This window comes from Corythoichthys intestinalis, chromosome 10, assembly GCF_030265065.1.
Source record: "Corythoichthys intestinalis isolate RoL2023-P3 chromosome 10, ASM3026506v1, whole genome shotgun sequence".
NCBI classification, from domain to species: domain Eukaryota; kingdom Metazoa; phylum Chordata; class Actinopteri; order Syngnathiformes; family Syngnathidae; genus Corythoichthys; species Corythoichthys intestinalis.
Genome location: NC_080404.1, coordinates 20476964 through 20498254, shown reverse-complemented (window position 1 = coordinate 20498254; position 21291 = coordinate 20476964). Strand labels below are relative to the sequence as shown.

General features: G+C 40.7%; 1 protein-coding gene across 6 annotated transcripts in view; it reads right to left on the bottom strand.

Moving 5' to 3' along the window:
* Positions 1-21291, bottom strand: part of fgfr2 (fibroblast growth factor receptor 2) — a 57585-nt gene that overhangs the window by 27925 nt on the left and 8369 nt on the right. For 2 of the 6 annotated variants that reach the window (XM_057847761.1, XM_057847762.1), the window contains exons 3-8: positions 16957-17214; positions 16618-16692; positions 12780-12949; positions 11511-11634; positions 5994-6184; positions 4415-4553 (exon numbers count right to left, since the gene is read on the bottom strand). In XM_057847761.1, coding sequence (XP_057703744.1) covers positions 4415-4553; positions 5994-6184; positions 11511-11634; positions 12780-12949; positions 16618-16692; positions 16957-17214 — 957 coding nt within the window. Of the gene's footprint in view, positions 1-3603; positions 3749-4414; positions 4554-5993; positions 6185-11510; positions 11635-12779; positions 12950-16617; positions 16693-16956; positions 17215-21291 lie in introns of all 6 variants that reach the window. The other 4 variants (XM_057847759.1, XM_057847760.1, XM_057847763.1 and 1 more) reach the window with 3 other exon arrangements.

Sequence of the window (21291 nt, the reverse complement as noted above, 5' to 3'; positions counted from 1 at the left end):
CATTAACAGCAGTCGATCCAGTTAAATTGCAGTGGTACCTCTACTTACGAACGTCTCTACAAACGGAATTTTCAGGTTACGACACACCTCAATATGAAAATATTGCCTCTTGTTACGAAAGAAATTTCAGGATACGAGGCAAAAATACAGTATGGGCTGCTACTCACAGCTCCCAGAGTTTACTGAACGCAAAATACTTATAGCTGCTCTGCCACTGGCTATTTCCTAGTATCTTCCTGGCATCCAGTTGGCTAAGAGAGACATCTACTGTATGTGTATATGTGTACCCCAGCGTCCTCCTCATTCGCCCCTTGGCCATGAGGTGTTCCGACAGCTTTATGTGAGTGAGTGTATTAACTTCTTTTCTTAATTCTTGGTTTTTATATTATGCACAAATCTCATTTTATGTTTATTGTGTAACAATCTAATTGTAACATGTATTTGTGATATGTTTTAATGCATTTTTATGCTTTATTCAAGATTTATGTCTGAATTTTGGGGGTCTTGAAACAAGCATTTACAGGGAAAACGCGTCTCTACTTAAAGAATTTTCAGTTTACTTCCAGAACCAATTCATTTTGTAAGTAGAGGTACCGCTCTAATAGGACGTCTACCGTTGTCAATAGCAAACAATGAGTTAGATACTGCTAACAAAAAACTAAATCAACTTTAAAGTTTTTTGGGGGGCCATAACCAGAGTGTATTTCTCTTTTTAATCATCCGCTATTAAATTTGTTTTTGTTAATGTTATCAATTTATAAAGTTATTATGAAATAAAAAAATTAATGTGGGTAAAAAAATGCCCCCAAATAATTTGCCTGGTATACCAGACTCACCGCTGTTCCAGCGATTGAGTCTGGCGACCGTCCTGCAGATCAAATTCCGAGGGCGGAGCAAGCCACAGCAAACAGACAGCGGAGTGGACCAATCAGTGACGGGCAGACATGACGTTGTTAAAGCGATAAGTAATTAGCGTGAGCGGAGAATGGAGAAGTTTAGTCAACATGGCTAGCGCGAGCCATGTTACTGTTGTCAATGACTTGTTTCGATGTGTTTTTGGTAATTTAAAACTGGTTTTACCGCGGATTGGAACATATTCTCGGCTCTCCCGTTTGCCATTTGTGTTGTTGTAGAGACGACTTTCGGCGCACAAAAGTGACGTTACTCGTTAAGAACATGTCGCGCAAATAAACGAATCTGATTGGACGGTTGATTTTGTGCCTTGCTCGAGAGGCCGTTAATGGGCTGGGTCCCAGACTATTTCTCACAGTGTTTGAAAAATACAGGGAGAATAGTCTGGCTGTGCCAGGCAACCAAATAATAGTAATAGTCTAGGTGTAGCCAACATCGGTCCTCAAGGGCCCCTATGCAGCTTGTTTTCCATGTCTCCCTCCTCCAACACACCTGACTCATATAATCAGGATCATTATCAGGCTCCTGCAGAGCTTACTGATGAGCTAAACATTTGATTCAGGTGTTTTAAAGCAGGGGTCCCCATCTGCCGGGCCGCGGACCGGTACCGGTCCATGGCGCATTTGCGACCGGGCCGCAAAGAAAAAAATAATTTAATAACGACCGCATTCTGGCCGAATTAACCCTGTGCCCCTGCTTAACACACCAATATCTCTGTCTACTTAGATATAATACTACGGGATAGATTACAATGTTGTCATAGAAGTCCATTGATTGGACTGCTAGCAGTACATCTTGTTTGTGTATATAATATATCTATGTGCGCGTATCCTCGATAATAGCGTATTACTAGGCCACGGCGCAGCACATTTGTCCCCAGAATTAATTAGCCCCCACACGAGCGAAGATAACAGGAAAACAGACGTCTTTGGAAATATTTTTACGGCGAAAAGGGCACCTGACGAGCCTACAACCTCGAAGACCCACGAACTGCGAAGGAGTGGATTCGTGACCCATTTGTGAATAAACATAGAGATCGCAAATGACGGCGACCTTATTAAACGTACATTTGAGACAACAACTCTACCGAGGTTCTGGATTAAAGTCATTCTGGAATATCCTAACATCGCGACAAGAGCGTTGAAAACCTTGCTACAATTTCCAACATCGTATCTTTGTGAAGCGGGCTTCTTAATTAATGTTTAACGACAAGGCGAAGTCGTTAATGGTGAGCGCGGTGTGCAGCTGTTGTGTGAAGCTTACATGGCAGGGTGAATCTGAGGAGAACTTTTCTACAAGTCCTTCCATGATCAAACGTAAGTTAATATTCCTTTCTTTCAAGAAAGTTTGTAGTGTTTTCTTTGGAATCGCTGCATTTGCGCATTTTGCGGCTATGTTTAACGTTACGCGCATGCGCAGAACCGCATCGTTGCAATTTTTGATGGGTTGCAAAATTTGTCAGAACACCGGTCTGTGAAAAAAAAGACCCAAATAACACCGGTCCGTGGTGCAAAAAAGGTTGGGGACCCCTGTTTTAAAGGAGGGAGACATGGAAAACAAGCTGGATAAGGGCCCTCGAGGACTGGAGTTGGCTATCCCTGATAAACTAATACACTACATAAAGTACATAGCAGTACTCGTCCCTGTGTATTTCTCTATTGAGGAGGTCAAGTGGTTGCAGTTTTAAAACTTATCTATAGCGTTTAATCTTCATGTGTTTACGCTTACATACGGTATTTTCACAAATTTAGTTTAATTTACATTATTTTGAATTCACTATTTCAATTATTGAATGGCTTCCTGTTTCTCTTCAATGAGGCACTGAGTTAAATTTAGCTGTGTTATTTTGTTGTTTTCCATTTATTTCACATGACAACAACTGTCTGATGTGGGCTAATGTTAACTGATCTAATGCCAGGACAGGATGCCAGCACGGTTTTCATCTAAATCTAAAGAAGAAACATTGATTCTAGTCTAGGGTAACGAACGAGGAAACTCTGCTAATTTAATTCTGTAGTATGTGTCAAGACCTGTCATTTCGTCGTGAACAAAAATACAGTAGTACGACGGGCAAAACAAGATTCATACAGACAAAATGGTTAAAAGCTTAGTTTGGGCTCTGATAATTTCGAAAGTAAAGCCAGATTTCATGCATGAATTGAGCTTTATCTTTCCCGCTTTATTTCTAGAAGAAATAAAGACTCAAGAAGACAATTATCAGAGCTGGGAAATGTGTAAAAATGAGATGTGTACAGACAAAAGGTTTGCTAAAATGCTTGGCACTGAAACGTTTTCCTGATAGCTTAGGAGAGATGTGACAGTGTAGAAGGTGAGAGACAAATCCTCCCTTCCCTTCAGAGTCTGGAGACACTCAAGCTGCACTGGGAGCTCCACTTCCGTCCCCAAGTTATAATAATTTGTCAGCAAATGACCCCCTTTATCTGCTTTGAGCTTTCAACGGCTTTACGGTCCAGATCATATTAAAAAATATATGCCCCTTGTTGCTCTTGCACGACACTATCTCGGTTCAAAACCATGCAAGTTCATCTGACTCATTGAAAATTTGAGCTGTGTGCCTTGTGCTCCAGAGGGAGGACTTGCCTTCTCGAAACCAACAAAACCACACAATCCAAATATAAGTGGACTGTGCTTAAGGAAGAAAAAGAGAGGACAGCCAAACAGTGTATTTACCTGGAAGCACCGTCAACCAAGCAGTGTGATAGGAGATCCCAATAGAATTACCCGCCAAGCACGTATACTCCCCAGCATGTTCAAATGTTACATTGGGCAAGTAGAGAACTTCTATCTCCTTATCTGTGGTGTTTACACCCGCGGTCTGGAGAGAGGAAGAAGGAGGAGGTGGAAAAGAAGAAGGAGAGGGAAAATGATAAGAGCAGGGGAGGGGGGGGTGAAAGCAAAGTTACATAGGAAAGATGGGGGGGAAGACAGAGAGGAGAAAAAAATGAGACCCAAAACACCAAGAAAGAAACAAGAGTGTGATGTCCAACGCTGAATTCCTATCTCAAGCATAGATGTCGTGGGATAAACAAAGCCCCAATAAAGAGCCCGATATGCCACCAAAACATGTGAAGTTAAAGACAAATAATCCAAAAAACATCCCATAACCAAGAGACAAACTACAGGCCAGTCTAAAGTCTACATTAGACCGGGCACATGCACACACAAACACAGAGAGCATCGAGAGAACAGCTACATACACTTTATATTGACACAGCATACAAGGTGAGCGATAAGAAACATATGTGTGTCATGTGTGCTGTGACAATTTTAGTGTTTAGGTAGGCAGCTCCACTCAATGCTTCCAATGCTGAGTCACTCAGCAGCTGAAACACAAAAGGTGCACCATTAGGGCCGAGAAGGTCGTGAGGAACCGGGATCACCAAGAGACCACCGATAGGACCGCCACAAACAGCAGGTCAGGGTTGAAGCCCAGGAAACCACACCAGGAGAGGAGGGAATGTCGGTTAAGTCTTGGGGTTACCTGGCATGACAGTCAGCCAGCCTGACTGGTTGGCTTCCCCTATATAATTGGAGACTTTACAGATATACTCTCCAGCATCATCCTGCGTCACGTTGGTGAGGGTGAGCACCTCCACGTCGGAGCTGTTAATGCCTGAACGCTGAAATCCACATATTACGACAGAACAAAGTCAAAATAAGAAGCATACAGATTAGGGGTATGACAATATATCAAAAAAGTGATATATCGTGATACTTTGTAGCCCTAAAGGTTATTGATATGCACCCACCAAGAATCGATATTGCTACCACAATCTTCCATGGGAATAGTGTCTACGTTAGCTCACTGGTTGCCATTGACGGCGCTAGACATCCTCCAGCGCCGTCAGTGTCACTGAAACCAGCGCATTCACAGCCAGTCTTTTGTGGGCATTTACAGATCACTTCTTGTTGATTTTATGGCATTTACTGTACATGTTATTTTCTGTTGACTTTGAGTCACTTCACTTGGGGACATTCTTGAGTCGCTTCCTTTTCAGTAACCCAAAATCAACAAGAAGTGACCCGTAAATGCCCCAAAAGGAAAAGGAAGTGAGCGAAAATCAACAGGAAATGATGTGAAATGCCCCAAAATTAACTCATTGCCTGGCATGGGCTGCCACTGACGGCCATAGACAAGCTGCCACCCTCCCACTTCAAATGCATTGGACATCTACTGTATTTTTCGGACTATAAGTCGCACCTGAGTATAAGTCGCACCTGCTATAAAATGCCCAATGAAGAGGAAAAAAAACATATATAAGTCGCACCGGAGTATAAGTCGCATTTTGGGGGGGAATTTACTTGATAAAATCCAACACATAGAACAGATATGTCATTTTGAAAGGCAATTTAAAAAATACAGTAGAAAACAACATGCTGAATAAGTGTACAGTATGATAATGTTACATGATGCATGAACATCGAAATGCGAACGTGGCCGGTATGTTAACGTAACATAGCTATTAAGAGTTATTCAGATAACTATGGCATAAAGAACATGCTAACAAGTTTACCAAACCATCAGTGTCACTCCAAAATAACATGTGAAATGATATAATAATGTGTTAATAATTTCACACATAAGTCGCTCCAGAGTATAAGTCGCACCCCCAGCCAAACTATGAAAAAAACTGTGACTTATAGTCTGAAAAATACGGTACTAGTGATAAACTCATTCCAATTCACGGTGGAAGGATGAAAATCGCTTGTTTTTCAGTGTATTAGTTGTTTTATAGAATATCTTAGAATTATTTCCTAACCCATGTATCTATAATTGTTATATCGCCATATCGTGAGATCATCATTATCATGAGCCTTGTATCGCAAATCGTATCGTATCGAGAGGTACCAAGAGGTTTCCAACCCTAATGCAGATGTGCAAACACAAAGACAACTGTTTCTCTGAAATGAATGAAAGGACGCACGCACAAAGGCACATTAGTCTCTACATAAGTGAGGAGAAAACATTGGTTAATATTTCGCTGCAACCACTGGGGAAACACTGGAAAGAAAGAAGGAATAGTTTGACTCGAATCAGGAAAATACAAGAAGTGATGTACCTTTAGCACTTTGACATAAGGGTGCCCATCGGGACCGTAACGACTGCCATTTTGAGTTATGTGCTTCAGCCACTGGATATGAGGTTGGGCGTCACTGTACACTTTGCAGACAAAGCGGGCGTCTTCCCCGACATAGACGGACGTGTTGGCAGGCAGGCCAGCTTGGAGAATGGGTCGGTGAGGAGACCGTTCTGTACAGGGAGAAGGTTCTTTTCAGTTTTGACTCTCGAAACAGATGTGAACAGACATTTGTGCTGCATGTAGACGTGATTAGAGTTGTCCGATATTATCAGGTATCCGATAATATCAGCCGCTTAAAACCATTTTAAAATGATATCGGATAATATCGACATTGGTTTTTCATTATCGCTTTTGGTCCAATATGCATTTTGCCTTCAGGATATCGGTTAAAAAGTCACTATCAGACAACTCTAGTTGTGATTAAAGTCTATGGCAAGTTGAAAAAGAACCATTTTTCTGAGAAACCAAAGTAGATTTGTAGCTTGATAGTGGCGTGGACACAATCACGGATGATTTCTGGTTGATGTAAAATCACATGTGTGCGACTAAATGCCAAGTCAAGTTTATTTCTAAAGCCCTAAATCACCAAAAGATCTGAACATGTGTTGGCTACCCTATAATAAACAAATAGAAGACTTCACTAGAGGGCAGACAGTCCAAGTCATTCATTGTAGTCCTAATAAAACTATGTTCCATTACTGTTTTAGTTGGATGATTAATGGGTTAACTGTGTCGCACTAGTACTGTATGATGTCACACCAACACCATAGCTGACAGAGCTACAGTATAGTCATCCCACCTACACAGCTTGCAGTGGAAACACAAGCCGGTAGAACAGTTCAACTTGATGCGGATGCCTATCATAAAGTCAAATGTCTTGAGACCAGATGGTAAACATCTTTTGAACATCAATTTCATTTTAACGATTACAGTATCTCTGGGACTTCCTGAGATCTGTGTACAAAGAGTTCCTGGCAAACTTGGACAGGCAGAAACATGAATGCTCTCCACTTATCGCAGGATATTTTGGAGGCCTCGCATAATACAAAGATAATACAAAGACATGGCCGTATATCCTTAGAATTCAAGCAGGGGGAGGACTTCCATAAAATTAGGTTTAGATTGTATGGGAGTTGCAGCGTTATGCTTGGATGTGTGCTGGAAAGTGAAACACCTTCACAGCACCCCCACATGTCCTGCTATCTACATTCTTCTGCAGGCAAACATTTGGACTGCAAATCCAAACAGAGCGAGACCTGTTGAACAATGCTCCCTTTCAAACCGCACCGGGCCGCCACAAGCGGACTGAGGAGACCCACCAACCCCCACACTGACAGCAACCGCTCACTGCCATCACACACACACATTCACATGGAATGACATCACTCAGCCTGAGGCACTGCATTGCCTTTTCAAACAATGCCTGAAGGTAAGGGCAGTGCAGCATTCAATTTACTTTGTATGAGCATGTTCATGTAGGTTCATATGTGGACCATATTGGCAGAGTGTGAGGACGTGTGATGACAACTTGAAGCTGAGTACGAGCTGAAGGCCAAGGAAGTCAGAGAGTTTCTAAATAAAGAAATGGAATCAACATAATGTCTGCTTGCGTGGCTGTATGTATATTCCATTAGTGTTGTGCCGATACTTGGGATGTCCCCGATCCGATCACGGGATCGGAAATTGATCGCGACGTTTTTCAGCGGATTGGAGTTGGGTGAAAAGGATCAAGTTTATAATTGAATAAAAAATTAAGGGCTAAAACGTAACAAATTAATCCAGAAATACAATAGCATTGCCAAAAGAAACAAAAATATATGGCGGAAAACACTCAGGTGACTTGAAGTTCCGTTCTGAGACCTCCAATTTGGCCAAATTTCGAAATTGTCCAATATGCATGTGTGATACATCATTGGAAAGCTAAAAATCTCAATTTTCTGGGGGAAGAAAAATTTTGAAAAGGAGGGCATTTAAAAAAAAAAAAATAGAAATTAAACTCCGAAACCCTAACTCCAGGTGAGAGGATGAGAGAGCATAATTAAAGACACCATGATTTTAATGAGATATCATCGCGTATTTACATTGTTTCGGTCCAAAATTTCTGTGTAGCATGGATCACTGAGTGTCAAGACACAGGTGTGAATGGCCGCAGCCGGACTTTGTAGGGATTTTATGGGTGAAACAAAGTAATATAACAAGGTTCGCAAAAACCACGTGGTCGAGATTTTCTTTTTGAAATATTTACCCTTTAAAACGTGTTTTTTTTTCTCAGTTTTTATTTGTTTGGATCGATTATTTATCATCTAAAATATCGGGGAAAATGTTACAGTAACAAAAAAAATACATTTAAGCAATAGTAATTAGGTAGATATCCGTGACTTATTTACAGACGCTATTTTTTTCATTGTGACGTAATTTGTTTAAAATATGCAAGTGAATAATTTTATAAAGTTTTTTTTTTTCTAACTAAATATTAGACATCAATTAATGATGATCGAAAAATATATATAATTACTTACCTTCTTTTTATGGCTGGGTTGAAACAAAAGCGGTTGCGCGGTGTCTGTAAACGGGGGTCTCCAGTGTAAAACGGACAAATTTAAAATAGTTTGCGGGTACCTAATGTGCCATGAAATTGCTATGGCAGCATATAGACATATTGTTCTATCAAACACAACAGTTTATTTTAAAGAGGGGTGCAATAGAAGAAACTGCTTTTTCAGCCTTGTCTGTGTTTTCCGCCATATATTTTTGTTACTTTTTAGCCTTCAAAAAAATAAAAAGCCAATCCTTTTCACCCCATTCCGATCCTCTGAAAAATGGTGCGATTGCCCCTATTTCCAATCAAGTGATCTGATCAGGGGCATCCCTAGTACATACTGTATGGCATCAGCACGTTATTTGTTGGTACTCACCGATACCAGTATTTTAGTGTCGTATCGGAGTCTTTCTGAAACTTGGCAGATGAATTGATTCCCACTCCCATCTATATCCTCCTTTGTGTATTTTTCCTTGTGCTTTCTATCACAAAATGTGCACATTTTTATAGACACAGCAAGGGGAACTATGTTACATTCTTAGCTCTCCCAATATTCATGTAAAACTAACAGTGACAGTAAAAAGTAACTGGCAAAACAGAATGATCTGTCACCATTTAATGTTCTGCGGAAGTACACTATACTGGAACAATAATGACGGGAGTCATTGGCAAGCCATCCCATCTAACACAAGAGAGCAATAGTCAAGGAGGGGAGGACGTGAACTCAGGCATGGACCCCAACCTAAAGAGAAACCTCTGCTCTAAAGCATGATGGCAGAAAATGTTAATTCAATTTATTCAATACTCAGCTATTAACTAGTTCTAATCTTAAAATTTGTTATGGAGGAAAATTCTGACTGAGTACAGTTTATGTTAACCTTCTGCAACTGCTATACTCGGGCCTCAAAGCTGCCATAGGAAAAAAAAACAGCACAGCACAAGACGGCAAGAAGAAACTGTCCAAATAACCAAGAGCCACTGGGTGTCGAAGTCTGTTTCAACTCCCCATGTGTGACCTCTCATCATGCGTGTCCGCTCATGGTTGTCCAACTGCTTCGCTTACTTTATAGGGCCAGTTTGAGCTAGAAATCACTGGTTTTGCTTTGTTTTAACTACTAATCCTGGAAAAAACACTGATAACGGCACTCTTTTCTAGTTCACCTCCTTTTCTGTGCAAAACCCTCTTCCCTTCCTTTGTTCAGCACACTATGAAGGAATAAAATGAAGCAAGAGGTTGCAGGGGGCAGTGGCTGTGGAGCCAGACATTTAGAGGCTTTACTGCTCGGCTATAAAACTGAACAAAAACAGAAATGTGCAGTCTAAAACAGAACTTTAGTACACTGCAGAGTGGGGGCTTGAATAAGGGAGTGTATATGTGTATATATGTGCATTTGGCCCTGAGATATTCAATTGACATTTGATAAAGCACAGGCATAAATGTGACTTGAAACAGGTGTGCAAGGTCTGTTCAGGAAAATGGTGAGTATTTGCACACACCAGTCTGACGCAGTGACCAGTGGACCCTTAAAAATCTGCCGCTGAACATCAGCCTGATTGTGGTTTTGCACACCTTTTAAATCAGTTAAGTTAGTCAATGTGATTACTTGTAAGCAATTCCATCAAGTCCCAATAAGCGAGAGTCTGGACCTTAACATGCATGCTTACATTGATCCTCAATTGTTAGCCCACTGTTGTGCTGTTGGATATCGAATCTGATAACTCAGCAGAAAAACACTGTGTATTCCAAAGGTCATTAAGAAGGGTTAAGCAAGTCTGATGAGTGCGGTAGTGCTTACCAAGCATTCCGTTTGCTCCTGACTGAGTGACACTACATCAATTATAATCTATGTGATAATGTTATGTATAGCATTTACTTTAAATGAAAACAATTTAAAATGTTCTTTCAGGTTCATTGTCTTTATATTGAGGACTGGGATACACAAACGAACTGCAAAATTGTTACTTAAAACTAGACATGGAACTTTTCCAACATCGGACGATTAACCCCCCTCCCAAAAAAACGATAAAACACAATTTTGATCATGCGTCTGTGTGGGCAATGACTGACGGTAAGACCCCAGAACGACCCCGTAGCAGCGTGAAGGCAGGCTGTTAAGACAGATGAGCTTCAGGCTTTCTTGTTTTGTAAATGTTGTAAGATTTTTTATCAATCTTGCATGAGAGAATATGCATTGTTGCTTTAGCCCTTTAAAGTGTTTACTGAGGGATCCTTACACTCTAAATGTACCTCGTAGCATTAGCATAGCATTCTCGTTAGCATTAGCTTTAGCATAACGGGCGTCCTCCTAAAATCCTCTCACTTGTTTACATTTCATCGTGACTTCCTGGTGGGTTTAATTATTTGAAAGTAATGTACTGTTCTTGCTGAGTGTGTATAATTACAAAAAGAAGTCCTGCGTTCAGTGGTTCGGCAGCAGTTTGGCAGCTGTTCTCAACTAATTTTACCATGTGAAATAGAGATTACATACATCTCGTTTAATAATACAAACTCAAAAAAAAATAATCGCTAGATTAGTTAAAAAAAAAAAAAAAAAAAAATCATGTTAAGACTCATCATAAAAATAGTCGATAGCTTAGTCAGGAGAAAAATAATTGTTTGGGACAGCCCTAGTAATTGCACATCCACTACAACAGGTGGCACTCTCGTCACTATGGTGTAGGCCTTTTTTACACCAAGCATTTTTTAAAATATCCTTTTATAATCTACGTGCTTTAAAAAAAATAATCGCCCTCAAATAACGCCTTACATAATCGGCTTTGGATATTGGCAATTTTTAGATATCAGTATCAGCATCGGCCTTTGAAAATCCCATATCGGTTGACCTCTACTTCTAACTGACTTAAAATGAACTGAACGTCCCAGCTCCGCCATTTTTCCACTGCTGCTACCTGTATATTAGCATAAACTAAGATTTGTGTGTTGTGTTGCGACTGACCCACAACATCCAGGGTGTAGGTGTGGCTAATGGATCCAAACTCATTCTCCACCAAACAAGTGTAGTTGCCTTTGTCTGATGGAACCACACTCTCCATAATAAGGGTCCAGTGCTGACTTCGTACCTGCAAAAGCAAGTGAATTCATTGGACAAGTACAAGGAAAAGAGATCGAAAAGTCAGCAGTAAAGTCATAATTATTGCATTAATATTTGTGTGATACATATTTTTATTAATATGAATCACTCCAATGAAAAAATCTTTATGCTTTAGCGTAAACTAGTAGAATATATTGGGTTTGTTACCTTAAAACGAAACATTTGGACTTATTTCTAGCATTTCAATGTGCTTTAGGCGTTGTGTTGTGCGTGTGGGACCCACATGATCAACCAACAATAAACACAATTTCTGTCTACATTCAGAGTGACTGGAGAAACACAAGCCCACATTTCACACAAAAGAGAGCTAATGCCACAGGGTTGGGCTCAGGGACTGCTTTTGTCTAACATTTGTCGACGAAAAAAGGAAATGAGCTACTTGTGTTGTGTCAGACAGGCTGAATGTATCATTTTCGCCTGGTTGTTTTTGTCTGTATTGTAACAAATCTGCTAAAGGCAGAATGGATGCAATTTTAGTAGCTACAATAACATAATCTCCACCCTAAACTCTGCTGGTGGGGCAACCCTCAGCTGTTAGCTGTCATTGCTCACCACCGCTGAAGGTAATGTTATATGTCTTTCTGGAATTATTCTTCAAGACAAATAGGTCTTGTTCTGGTCATAACATTACGCAGAATTGTGTCATGCACAATCTCTCAACAGAAACCTGCTCCAGTTTAATTATTGACCAGCTTGTGAATTCCATAGAATAACAGAGCAAACCAAAGCAAGTGGGATATGTTTTCTCTGATTGCATTACCTCAGCCTCATTTCAGTTCAATTCTGTCACTATTTTTTTGACTGTCCGTGGGGGTATCTGAGCAGTAAGTCCCATTCCTGATGTCTAATGAGTTACAGTGAGATACTCTGCAAAGTATCCTGGTGAGAACAGGCTCAAGGATGAGCAATTCCAATTTCGCACCAGAAACCCTGCCCTCGTTTCCTCTGTCTTCAGTGGAGCATGAAAACGAGGTGAAAGGACATTCGGAATTATTAACAAATCAAATTGAAGTATGCTAGCTGGATAGCTAGAATGATTTTAGCCCAGAGATGGGAAAGTCTGACATCAGACGTAAACAGAAGTACTGTATGATTTATTATTGTTTGTCCTACCTTATAACCTCCCATGCGGTCCTCTTGACGGAATGGCCTGCTGTTTTTGAGCCAACTCAGCTTGGGCCGGGGGTTGCCCCCTGCAGCACAGCGGAACTTGACTGTGTTGGCAGCTGGTACTGCATGCAGCTTCTTCTCCATCTTTGCAGCCGAGGTCCAGTATGGGGCCCCTGCAAAGACAAAACGTTTGTTGTTCAGTTAGCTGAAACGTGTCCCCTCTGTGTTCATCTCTGTTGTTAGGACCTTGCGCGATGAAAAAGAACAAGCAACACTCCCAGACAAGAACCTTAATGACACCGATCGCCAAGTTGCCTAAAAAACCCAACCCGAAGGGGCACACTCACACAGGGCAATAAAACTAGGTTTGTTCCGATCATGTTTTTTTGCTCCCGATCCGATCATTTTAGTTTGAGTATCTGCCGATCCCGATATTTCCCGATCCGATTGCTTTTTTTTTTTTTGCTCCCGATTCAATTCCAATCATTCCCGATAATTTTTCCCGAGCATATACATTCTGGCAATGCATTAAGAAAAAAATGAATAAAACTCGGACGAATATATACATTCAACATACATTACATAAGTACTGTATTTGTTTATTATGACAATCAATCTTCAAGATGGCATTTACATTATTAACATTCTTTCTGTGAGAGGGATCCACGGATAGAAAGACTTGTAATTCTTAAAGGATAAATGTGACTTTGTATATTGTGAATAAATATTGCCATCTAGTGTATTTGTTGAGCTTTCAGTAAATGACACTGTAGCCATCTGTTCTGCCCAAATGCACGATGGGAAGTGCACCCATGACTGTGTGCAGTGGTACCAATTGATATATCTTCTCTGCGTTGGGAAATAACATAGAGTGTTAAGAAAAAGATCAATTACTACCTTTCTTCCCCACATTGCTTCCCACGATGTTTCTAATCGTAGGGAGAGGGATTGTAAGGTTTTAGCCAATTAAAAATAGGCTCCAAAGGCTGCCAAAATTCACTCTACTAATGTTACGCTGCCTTTTAGCTCTATATATAGGTAAAACGACGCCATTACAGATTGAACGCGACAATGCGTGAGTGAGCCGTGCAGCGCATGCATTAATTGCGTTAAATATTTTAACGTGATAATTTTTTAAAAAAAATTAATTACCGCCCTTAACGGGATAAATTTGATAACCCTACCTTAAGCCTAAACTAAAGACTCTAGATGAGCGTAACACATTATGTCTGTAACGTTAAATACAATTAGAAAACAATTTGTTTAAAATATATATATATATTAAAAAAAGGCATGTCCGATATTTTTTTGCCGATTCCGATACATTGAAAATGATGTTATCGGACCGACATCTCTAAATGAAACTATTTCTCCATGAAAACTCCAAACTGTTTTCCAAGATTGTAAAAATCATCAGCTCTAGGGAAAAATGTATTTGGTTATTGTCAAGAGGGTAACTAGACCATTACAATCAATTTCATCTCATTTAACTTAGCAGCTTTTCTTTCTCCACTTCCTCAAATTCCCATGGCTCTCCTTTTTATCCGGTTGTCACTTGGCACGATGTGTCTGGATCACAGATGCTTATCAGACTTGGAAAACCATTACATGCTTCCAGAGGAGAAAATAGAAGCTACCAAAAATTATCTCATTGGATCACCAAACTCAGTACCTCTATGAAATCTGTCTGCCACTTTGACGGTTGTTGTGCTACTTTCTGCCAAGCATGCAGCTAGCGAGATTTAATTCCAAGCAGCCGTCCCGCCCCATTTTCTCTGCACCTGGGAGAATGATTGCTGCAGCAGATGGGGCTCAGAGGGAAAGAGAAAGTTTTAAGAGCGACCTAAACGGTCTTCCACACAATCACTTCCTCTCTTGTGTAACTGACAAACAACAGAGGGAGTTCCCACTAATAAGACCACAACTGTCTTCAAATATAAGAATATTCCTGCTCTATTGCTCTATAACACATAACATACTTCCTTCTCGGAAGGATTCGTACAATATGTTGTCACACTATAAATAGTCATTTCAGCTATTGGCCTTCTCCTTTGCTATCAGTATTCCTCTTCCTTGGTATCTTTACCCCTCACTGTCCTTCAATTCCACTCTCCTTGTCAGCATTCCCTCACAGATTAGATGAAGACTTTCCCCTTGCAAGCCCATCTCACCAAGACAACCTCTGACCCCAAAGTGGCAGCCGGGATGGAGGACGAGCTTTAGACATGAAAGGTGAGTGCTGCTGTTCCCATGCCCTTCATCTGGAGGTACGAACCTCCAAGCGAGATGACCCTCCAACCTCTCTCCGGATGGAGTGGCCAACTGCTGTGGTGCCCAAGATCCCTTACACTACTGAAGCACTATGCATCTGGATCCACAGTCACGGCAGCTTATCTGTGCATGGCCCACAGTGAGCAGAGGTTATCTAACTCCTAAACTATGAGTCAAGATATTTTTCTCATGCATAGTCATCCTGAAAGTTTTCTCTTGGTCCATAGTAGTAATTCAGTGTCGTCATATCCTGTATCTGTTAAAACTTCACAAGTGCTGTACAAGTCACTACTGCAGTGTACATTGTTTCACTTATGAAAAAAGAGACATTCAGAATAAAGTTTCAACATAACACTTAAACATGTGCTGTATCTTGGAAAATTTTTGAAAAAGTATGTCGGATTAAAGTGAATTCATGAAAAACAAGATTTTCTGCATCTTTCATTTGGTTTACTATAATAGTTGTGACTATTGTTTCTTCTTGGATATATTTCTGAGTTACAATATTATCTTGTGAGTTTTCAATAAAGTGGAGGTCCGCCAAGCATGACAGATGATTTAAACCATACTGAGAAACGCTGTCAACCAGAAAAGCTGTGACAAACATGTGGCTCTTTGCCTTCATCATGACATCAGTGTTACCCACCCTTCTCTTAAAGCTTCCCTCACATGGAAAGGCGTCTCTTTTTAAAAGGCTACCATTGCCAACCAGGCAAACTGTCCGTTCCTTCAAGCGACAAGAGTCATTCAATCTTCCATACAGTCTAAATCACTACTCATGCCCATACTTTTCAGCGTTTCATGAAACATTTAGAGTAACTAATACGGAAATGCAGGCTCTTTCCCACCCTTGCCTACATATAACCTCCTCCCCTGCTCCAGGCATGGGCTGGAGGCCAGTTCTCCACAAAATGCTCAAATAAGTGCTAGCTCTCATGCAACAGTCCTTCTCTAAGTTATGTTCTCTCCAATTTGTTGTTGTAGTAATAAAGAAAATATAACTAGAGGTTGAATAACTGTCCTTTTGGTTTTCAACCTTTTTTTTTTTTTTTTTTAAATTTACCAAAAGCTATTGGATCTTTTCCGCCCTTTCATTTTCTTGCTCAGTAGCTCCACCATATTCATTGGTTTTCAAGCAATTATAGGTGTGTGTGTGTGTGTTATGGGTACCGTTATGAATACTCAAACACATTACTAGCCTGCAAATAGTTGGGTAAAACCTTCTCTTTCACACACATACATAGTTGAGATACACTCAAACACGCAAGCCTGTCAGGTAGGTAACTAGGTCCAGATGGTTGTCTTTTGTAATAGATGAGCCCAGCTGACTGACTGGCTAGCTGGATGGCTCCATGAGGCCTGGCTACCTGCAACACACGAGCTGAAGGAATTTTAGGAATCTGTATTCTCTGGAGCCACGAGAACTTCCACACGCATAAGTCTAGACAGGAATGTGAGTGGAGGAATTGGTGTTTTGGTGATATGAACAGTGCTGTACCCCAAAGAATTAAGTGCTTCCATCAATTTGGGGTAGGGTCATGTTATATTCATTAATCCCTCCCATACTCACTTAGTTGTTCTCCTTCCGCCCCTGCATCTTCTGTTCGCTCTGTATCGTCCTCATCATCCCCCGACGAGATGGCATCTGCACAGATCAACTAAGGTTACTGACCCCCCCTTTCTAAGGCCACACACATCTGCAGACACGTGCTAAGTATTAAGACACGATGTTGGGGGAATGCCTTTAGATAGCTGATGACTAATCTTCAGAATACAGAATGTTTCTCTATGCTAATTATCAGTGCCACTCAAACCAGACCAAATGCACTTCTTATCCACTTGCTGGATTCACGTCTAAGAGCCAAAACTCACCCTGTCCTGTCCTGACCCTGCCTAGTCCCTGACTCACCTGTTACATTGACTATGAAGCAGACCGTGTCTTTGCCCACACTGGTGCAAGCATACAGCCCCGAATCCTTAGGTGTGGCATCACGGATCTGCAGCACCTCCTGTTCTATCAGAGTGCGGTTGTTGGTGCCCAGAGAGCTGCCATCTTTGGTCCAGGTGATGGTCCCCGTTGCCGGCAGTGGGCAGCTCAGCTTCAACACCTCCCCCGGGTGCACGGAGCACAACGTGGGCTTAGAAATTTGGTATTTATTCGATGCTTCTGCAGAGCAAATGATGAAGGAAGAGGAGGAGAAGAAGGGGGAGATGAAGTGGATGAAAGGGGTGCACATGAAGGTGGAAGAGAGGAAGAAACAGGCCATAGTGTAAGAAACAAAAACACCAAAAACACCAACTGGATGCACTTTAATCAAATTATGCAAGCAAAGCAAAATTCCCACAAAATCCCAGCGAGTCATTTGAAACAGAGCCCTTAGAAAATACCAATGGTAACAAAGACAAGTGTACAGTGTGACTGGCATTTATTGGTGGAGAGCATGCAGTTAAAGCCATGGCAGGTAGAGTCATTAAAATCAACCAAATGCAGCATGAGCATGTGGGAATTCTATGGAACTCACGATATTACATGAATAAAATTTTTAAAAAAAACTAATACGCACGCTGAAATTGTTCGTGCACACAAACTCGTACTTCGTGTGAATGAGTTTGTTCTTTGTGTGCACGAGTTAATAGTTCATGCTCACGAAGTATTCATTTCATGTGCACGAAATCGTTACAGCGAGTTCAAGAAGTAGATGATGGATACAAGGGTAAACATATCAAGCGCATCACACTCACAAACTACACCACCTGACCTGCAAATACACCTGCGATTCGAAGTTAATTTGGCATTATATTCTCATCCATTATTTTAGCTCATTGCCAGCCTTAAACGAAATTAAATCATGACGTCTCTCTCAATCTTGGGAGCTTTAATCTAGGGCTGCAGCTATCGATTATTTTAGTATTATTTTATGTACTAGTATTATTTAATGAACTATTTAGTTTGAATAATCGAGTAATCGGATAAGGAACATAAAAAATAAAATACCTGAGCTGAGCCTCAAATGGTATTAAAAAAATGAAAATAAAAAATGAGGGCCTATGTACAACAAAAGAACAGTTAGCTAACTTACATAGCAAAAGTCCGCTAGTTTAAATGCTATAAAATGCTAACGTTTTTTTTTTTTTTTTTTTTTTTTTTTAACAATGCTTTTAACGAATTGTTCAGACACATATTTCCACAAAAAATAGCTAAATACACCTCTGAACTAAATTACTAAATTACATTAAAAAAACATTAGCTCAAACAAAAACTTAGCTTATGTTGGTCTTAACAGGGAGCAGATGGATTTAGCCGTGTGAAATGAGGTAGACTAGAGAGCCGTGTATCCACCCAAATCAATAAAACTCAATGCCAACACTTTCAAAACAAACCATTACAACGCCACTTTAATTAAACAAATACTCGAAGCACCAAAATTTAATTTGAATCTTTTTTTCTAATCGAATACTCGAGTTAATCGTTGCAGCACTACTTCAATCGAAAGAACAAAGAAAGTGCGCTCAATGTGTTTGCTCTCATGTCCCGTAAGGTGCTAGATCTACTTCTTGAGCTCGCTGTTACGATTTTGTGCACATGAAATAAAAACTTAGTGCGCACAAACTATTAACTCGTGCGCACGAAGTACAAACTCGTTCGCACAAAGTACTAATTCATTCACATAAAGTAGTAGCTCGTGTGCACGAACAATTTCAGCGTGCGCATGTGTTAATTTTTTTTCATTCATGTTATTTCTGGTGCTCCGTAGAACTCAACATTGTTGTGGTGAGAAGAAAAACCTTTACAATAATTAACCTACAACCCTGGTAGTCTGTACCTGAGTAGGACAACCAGCCATATAGGTCTACGGTGGAGGAAAGGAAAAGAAGAAGGTGTTGTGTGTTTCAGCATGGGCAAGGCTATACTATTTTCAGTCGGTATGACTCAACTTTTAAACCCCTCTACCTAGCAGTGACCTGACTCTCCTGTCTCCTGCTTTCCATTTCTGTCATTTTTATTCTTGTTCATAAACTGCCCATAGAAGATCTACTTCTGCATCAGGTCAACTGGCTAAAGATGAGAAATGAGACGCTGCTCTGCTCCAAATAGAGAGGAAAATCAAAACCAGCCAGTGAATGCCTGCATGTGCACCGTGACCTTTAAATACTATGATAGCTGTTGTAGAACCAGGTGAACTTTCAATAACTCTGTGCTGAAACTATTTCTACAGAGTAGTGGACATTCAACACTCTGAAATATAGCCTCAGCTGCACTCTTTAGAGCTTCACGCAGGGAGGGGAGAATGGAAAATGGTAGTAATGGTGTGGCATGATGATGAATGGACATTTTGAGTATTTGGCTACAGGCTGATTAGTATAATTAGGGATTTTGTGGCACTCCCTACCTTTCCTGTGCCTCCACAAACACATCTTTTCAGCCACGTTGCACCCACATGATCGCCTGCTATGTGTGTATATGTTAAATGCAGAGTATACACACACTAGCCTCAACAGGAAAGGAAATTCTGCTACGAGCCAGCAGCCGCGGCATGTGTGCATGCCTCTAAACGTTCCCCTTGGGCGAATAAACACATAGGTACAGTTCCTGCATTGTCTTCGTTTCTTTCTTTCTTTCGAATAGGAAATAATCAACGCTTCCTTCACCAACCTCAGTTGTGCGTGTGGTCTGATAAGGGAGAGGTCTCATGCTGAATAATGGGATCTTTTATGATGTGACGCTTCCAGCTTGTAGGCTGTAGAGGAGATACTGAGACTGCCAAGGCACTCCTACCTGGCATAGCAACACAACACCTGGAAGCTAACATATGGTACAATGATCATAACAAGCACTCAAGTGAGCAGATGCTGCTACACAATGCGCTTTGGTATTAGCTTCATTTACAAAGTATTACCTTAATATTACCAATAGTCTATTTGACACATACCTGACAGTATTCATATGCTACTTTGATCCAAGTTGTATGATGGTGGCAGTTAGCCCCTTAATGGAGGTATTGATTTCCGTTATTTCCCGTGGGATTTATTTTTTCCCCAAATCTGAGATAAATGACTATCCAGGAACAGATTGTGTTACATAAATACAAACAACAGGGAGAAGGGCTTTCCAAATGGTGGGCTTAATTAAAGAAAGCATAGACGTGTTAGTTCTGCCCTCATCACTTGTTTTATCTCTGCTGTGTCCATCTGGCCCACTCCATCAACTCCACCTCCCGCTGCCTCTCCGTTTCTCTCTTTCACCTCATTTTCCGTTTTGCCCTTTTCTTCCCCCGTCTCAAACACCCTCCTCCACACTGTCACCCCTGACCTGGCTGACCTGACCCTGTTGACACCTCCAGCATACCCGACTGTTCATGGGAACCTTCGTCATATGTCAATACACCGAAACATACTGAGATTACATCAGCAACTACAATAAACTGTAAAGCATTTAAGTAAAAACATTTTAGATGAATAATAATGAAGCCTTCTTTCACACACAAATACTGACGAAAACACAAACATTAGAAGGATGTGTGCTAGACTGAAGATTCATTGGAACAAATCTTGCTATTTTTTTTTTTTTCTACCGGTATCATTTGCCAAGGCTAAGCAGCAATGTATAAAGTAGCAAACTGTCCAATTGCAAAAACCTTTACCCAAAAAGACTGCCTTATTTCTGCGGAAAAGCTTATAAAGCTAAAAGTCTTCCTTTCTATCTCTACACTCATTGACTAAATGTAATGACTGCCATCTCACCTCAGCACCCACACCAACACACATTAGCAAATCAAATTATCTCCGCAATTTCTCTTATCCCTTCTTTTTCCTCTCTTCATCCTTTTGCATCCTGCTCACGTTGGTAAATCCCCGGACCTTTTCTCCTTTCTTTTTTTTTTTGTTGCTTTTTTTCGCCTTTCACATTCAAATCTCTCCTTTGCTTTCTATGCAATGACAAAGGAAAGACTCCATGAACTGGCCCCCAGCTAACATCCATGGCAACAGCCCCCTTCATTTTGCCTCACCCCCCCCCCCCAACTCCTCTTCTCCCAATCAATGTTTTCCTTGAACCCTTCCCGACCCTTATAACTCTGGTTACTTCTTATCTCTTTTTAGGTTAAGGTGCTTGGCCTAAAGATGCTTTTCATTCGTTTTATACTGTTGCTTTCAAATCATTTATGTTATTATTACCAGGTTTAACATTAGGGCCACATCTTTATTCATTCTCTATGCAACGAACTTTTATTAAGGTCATGTTTTA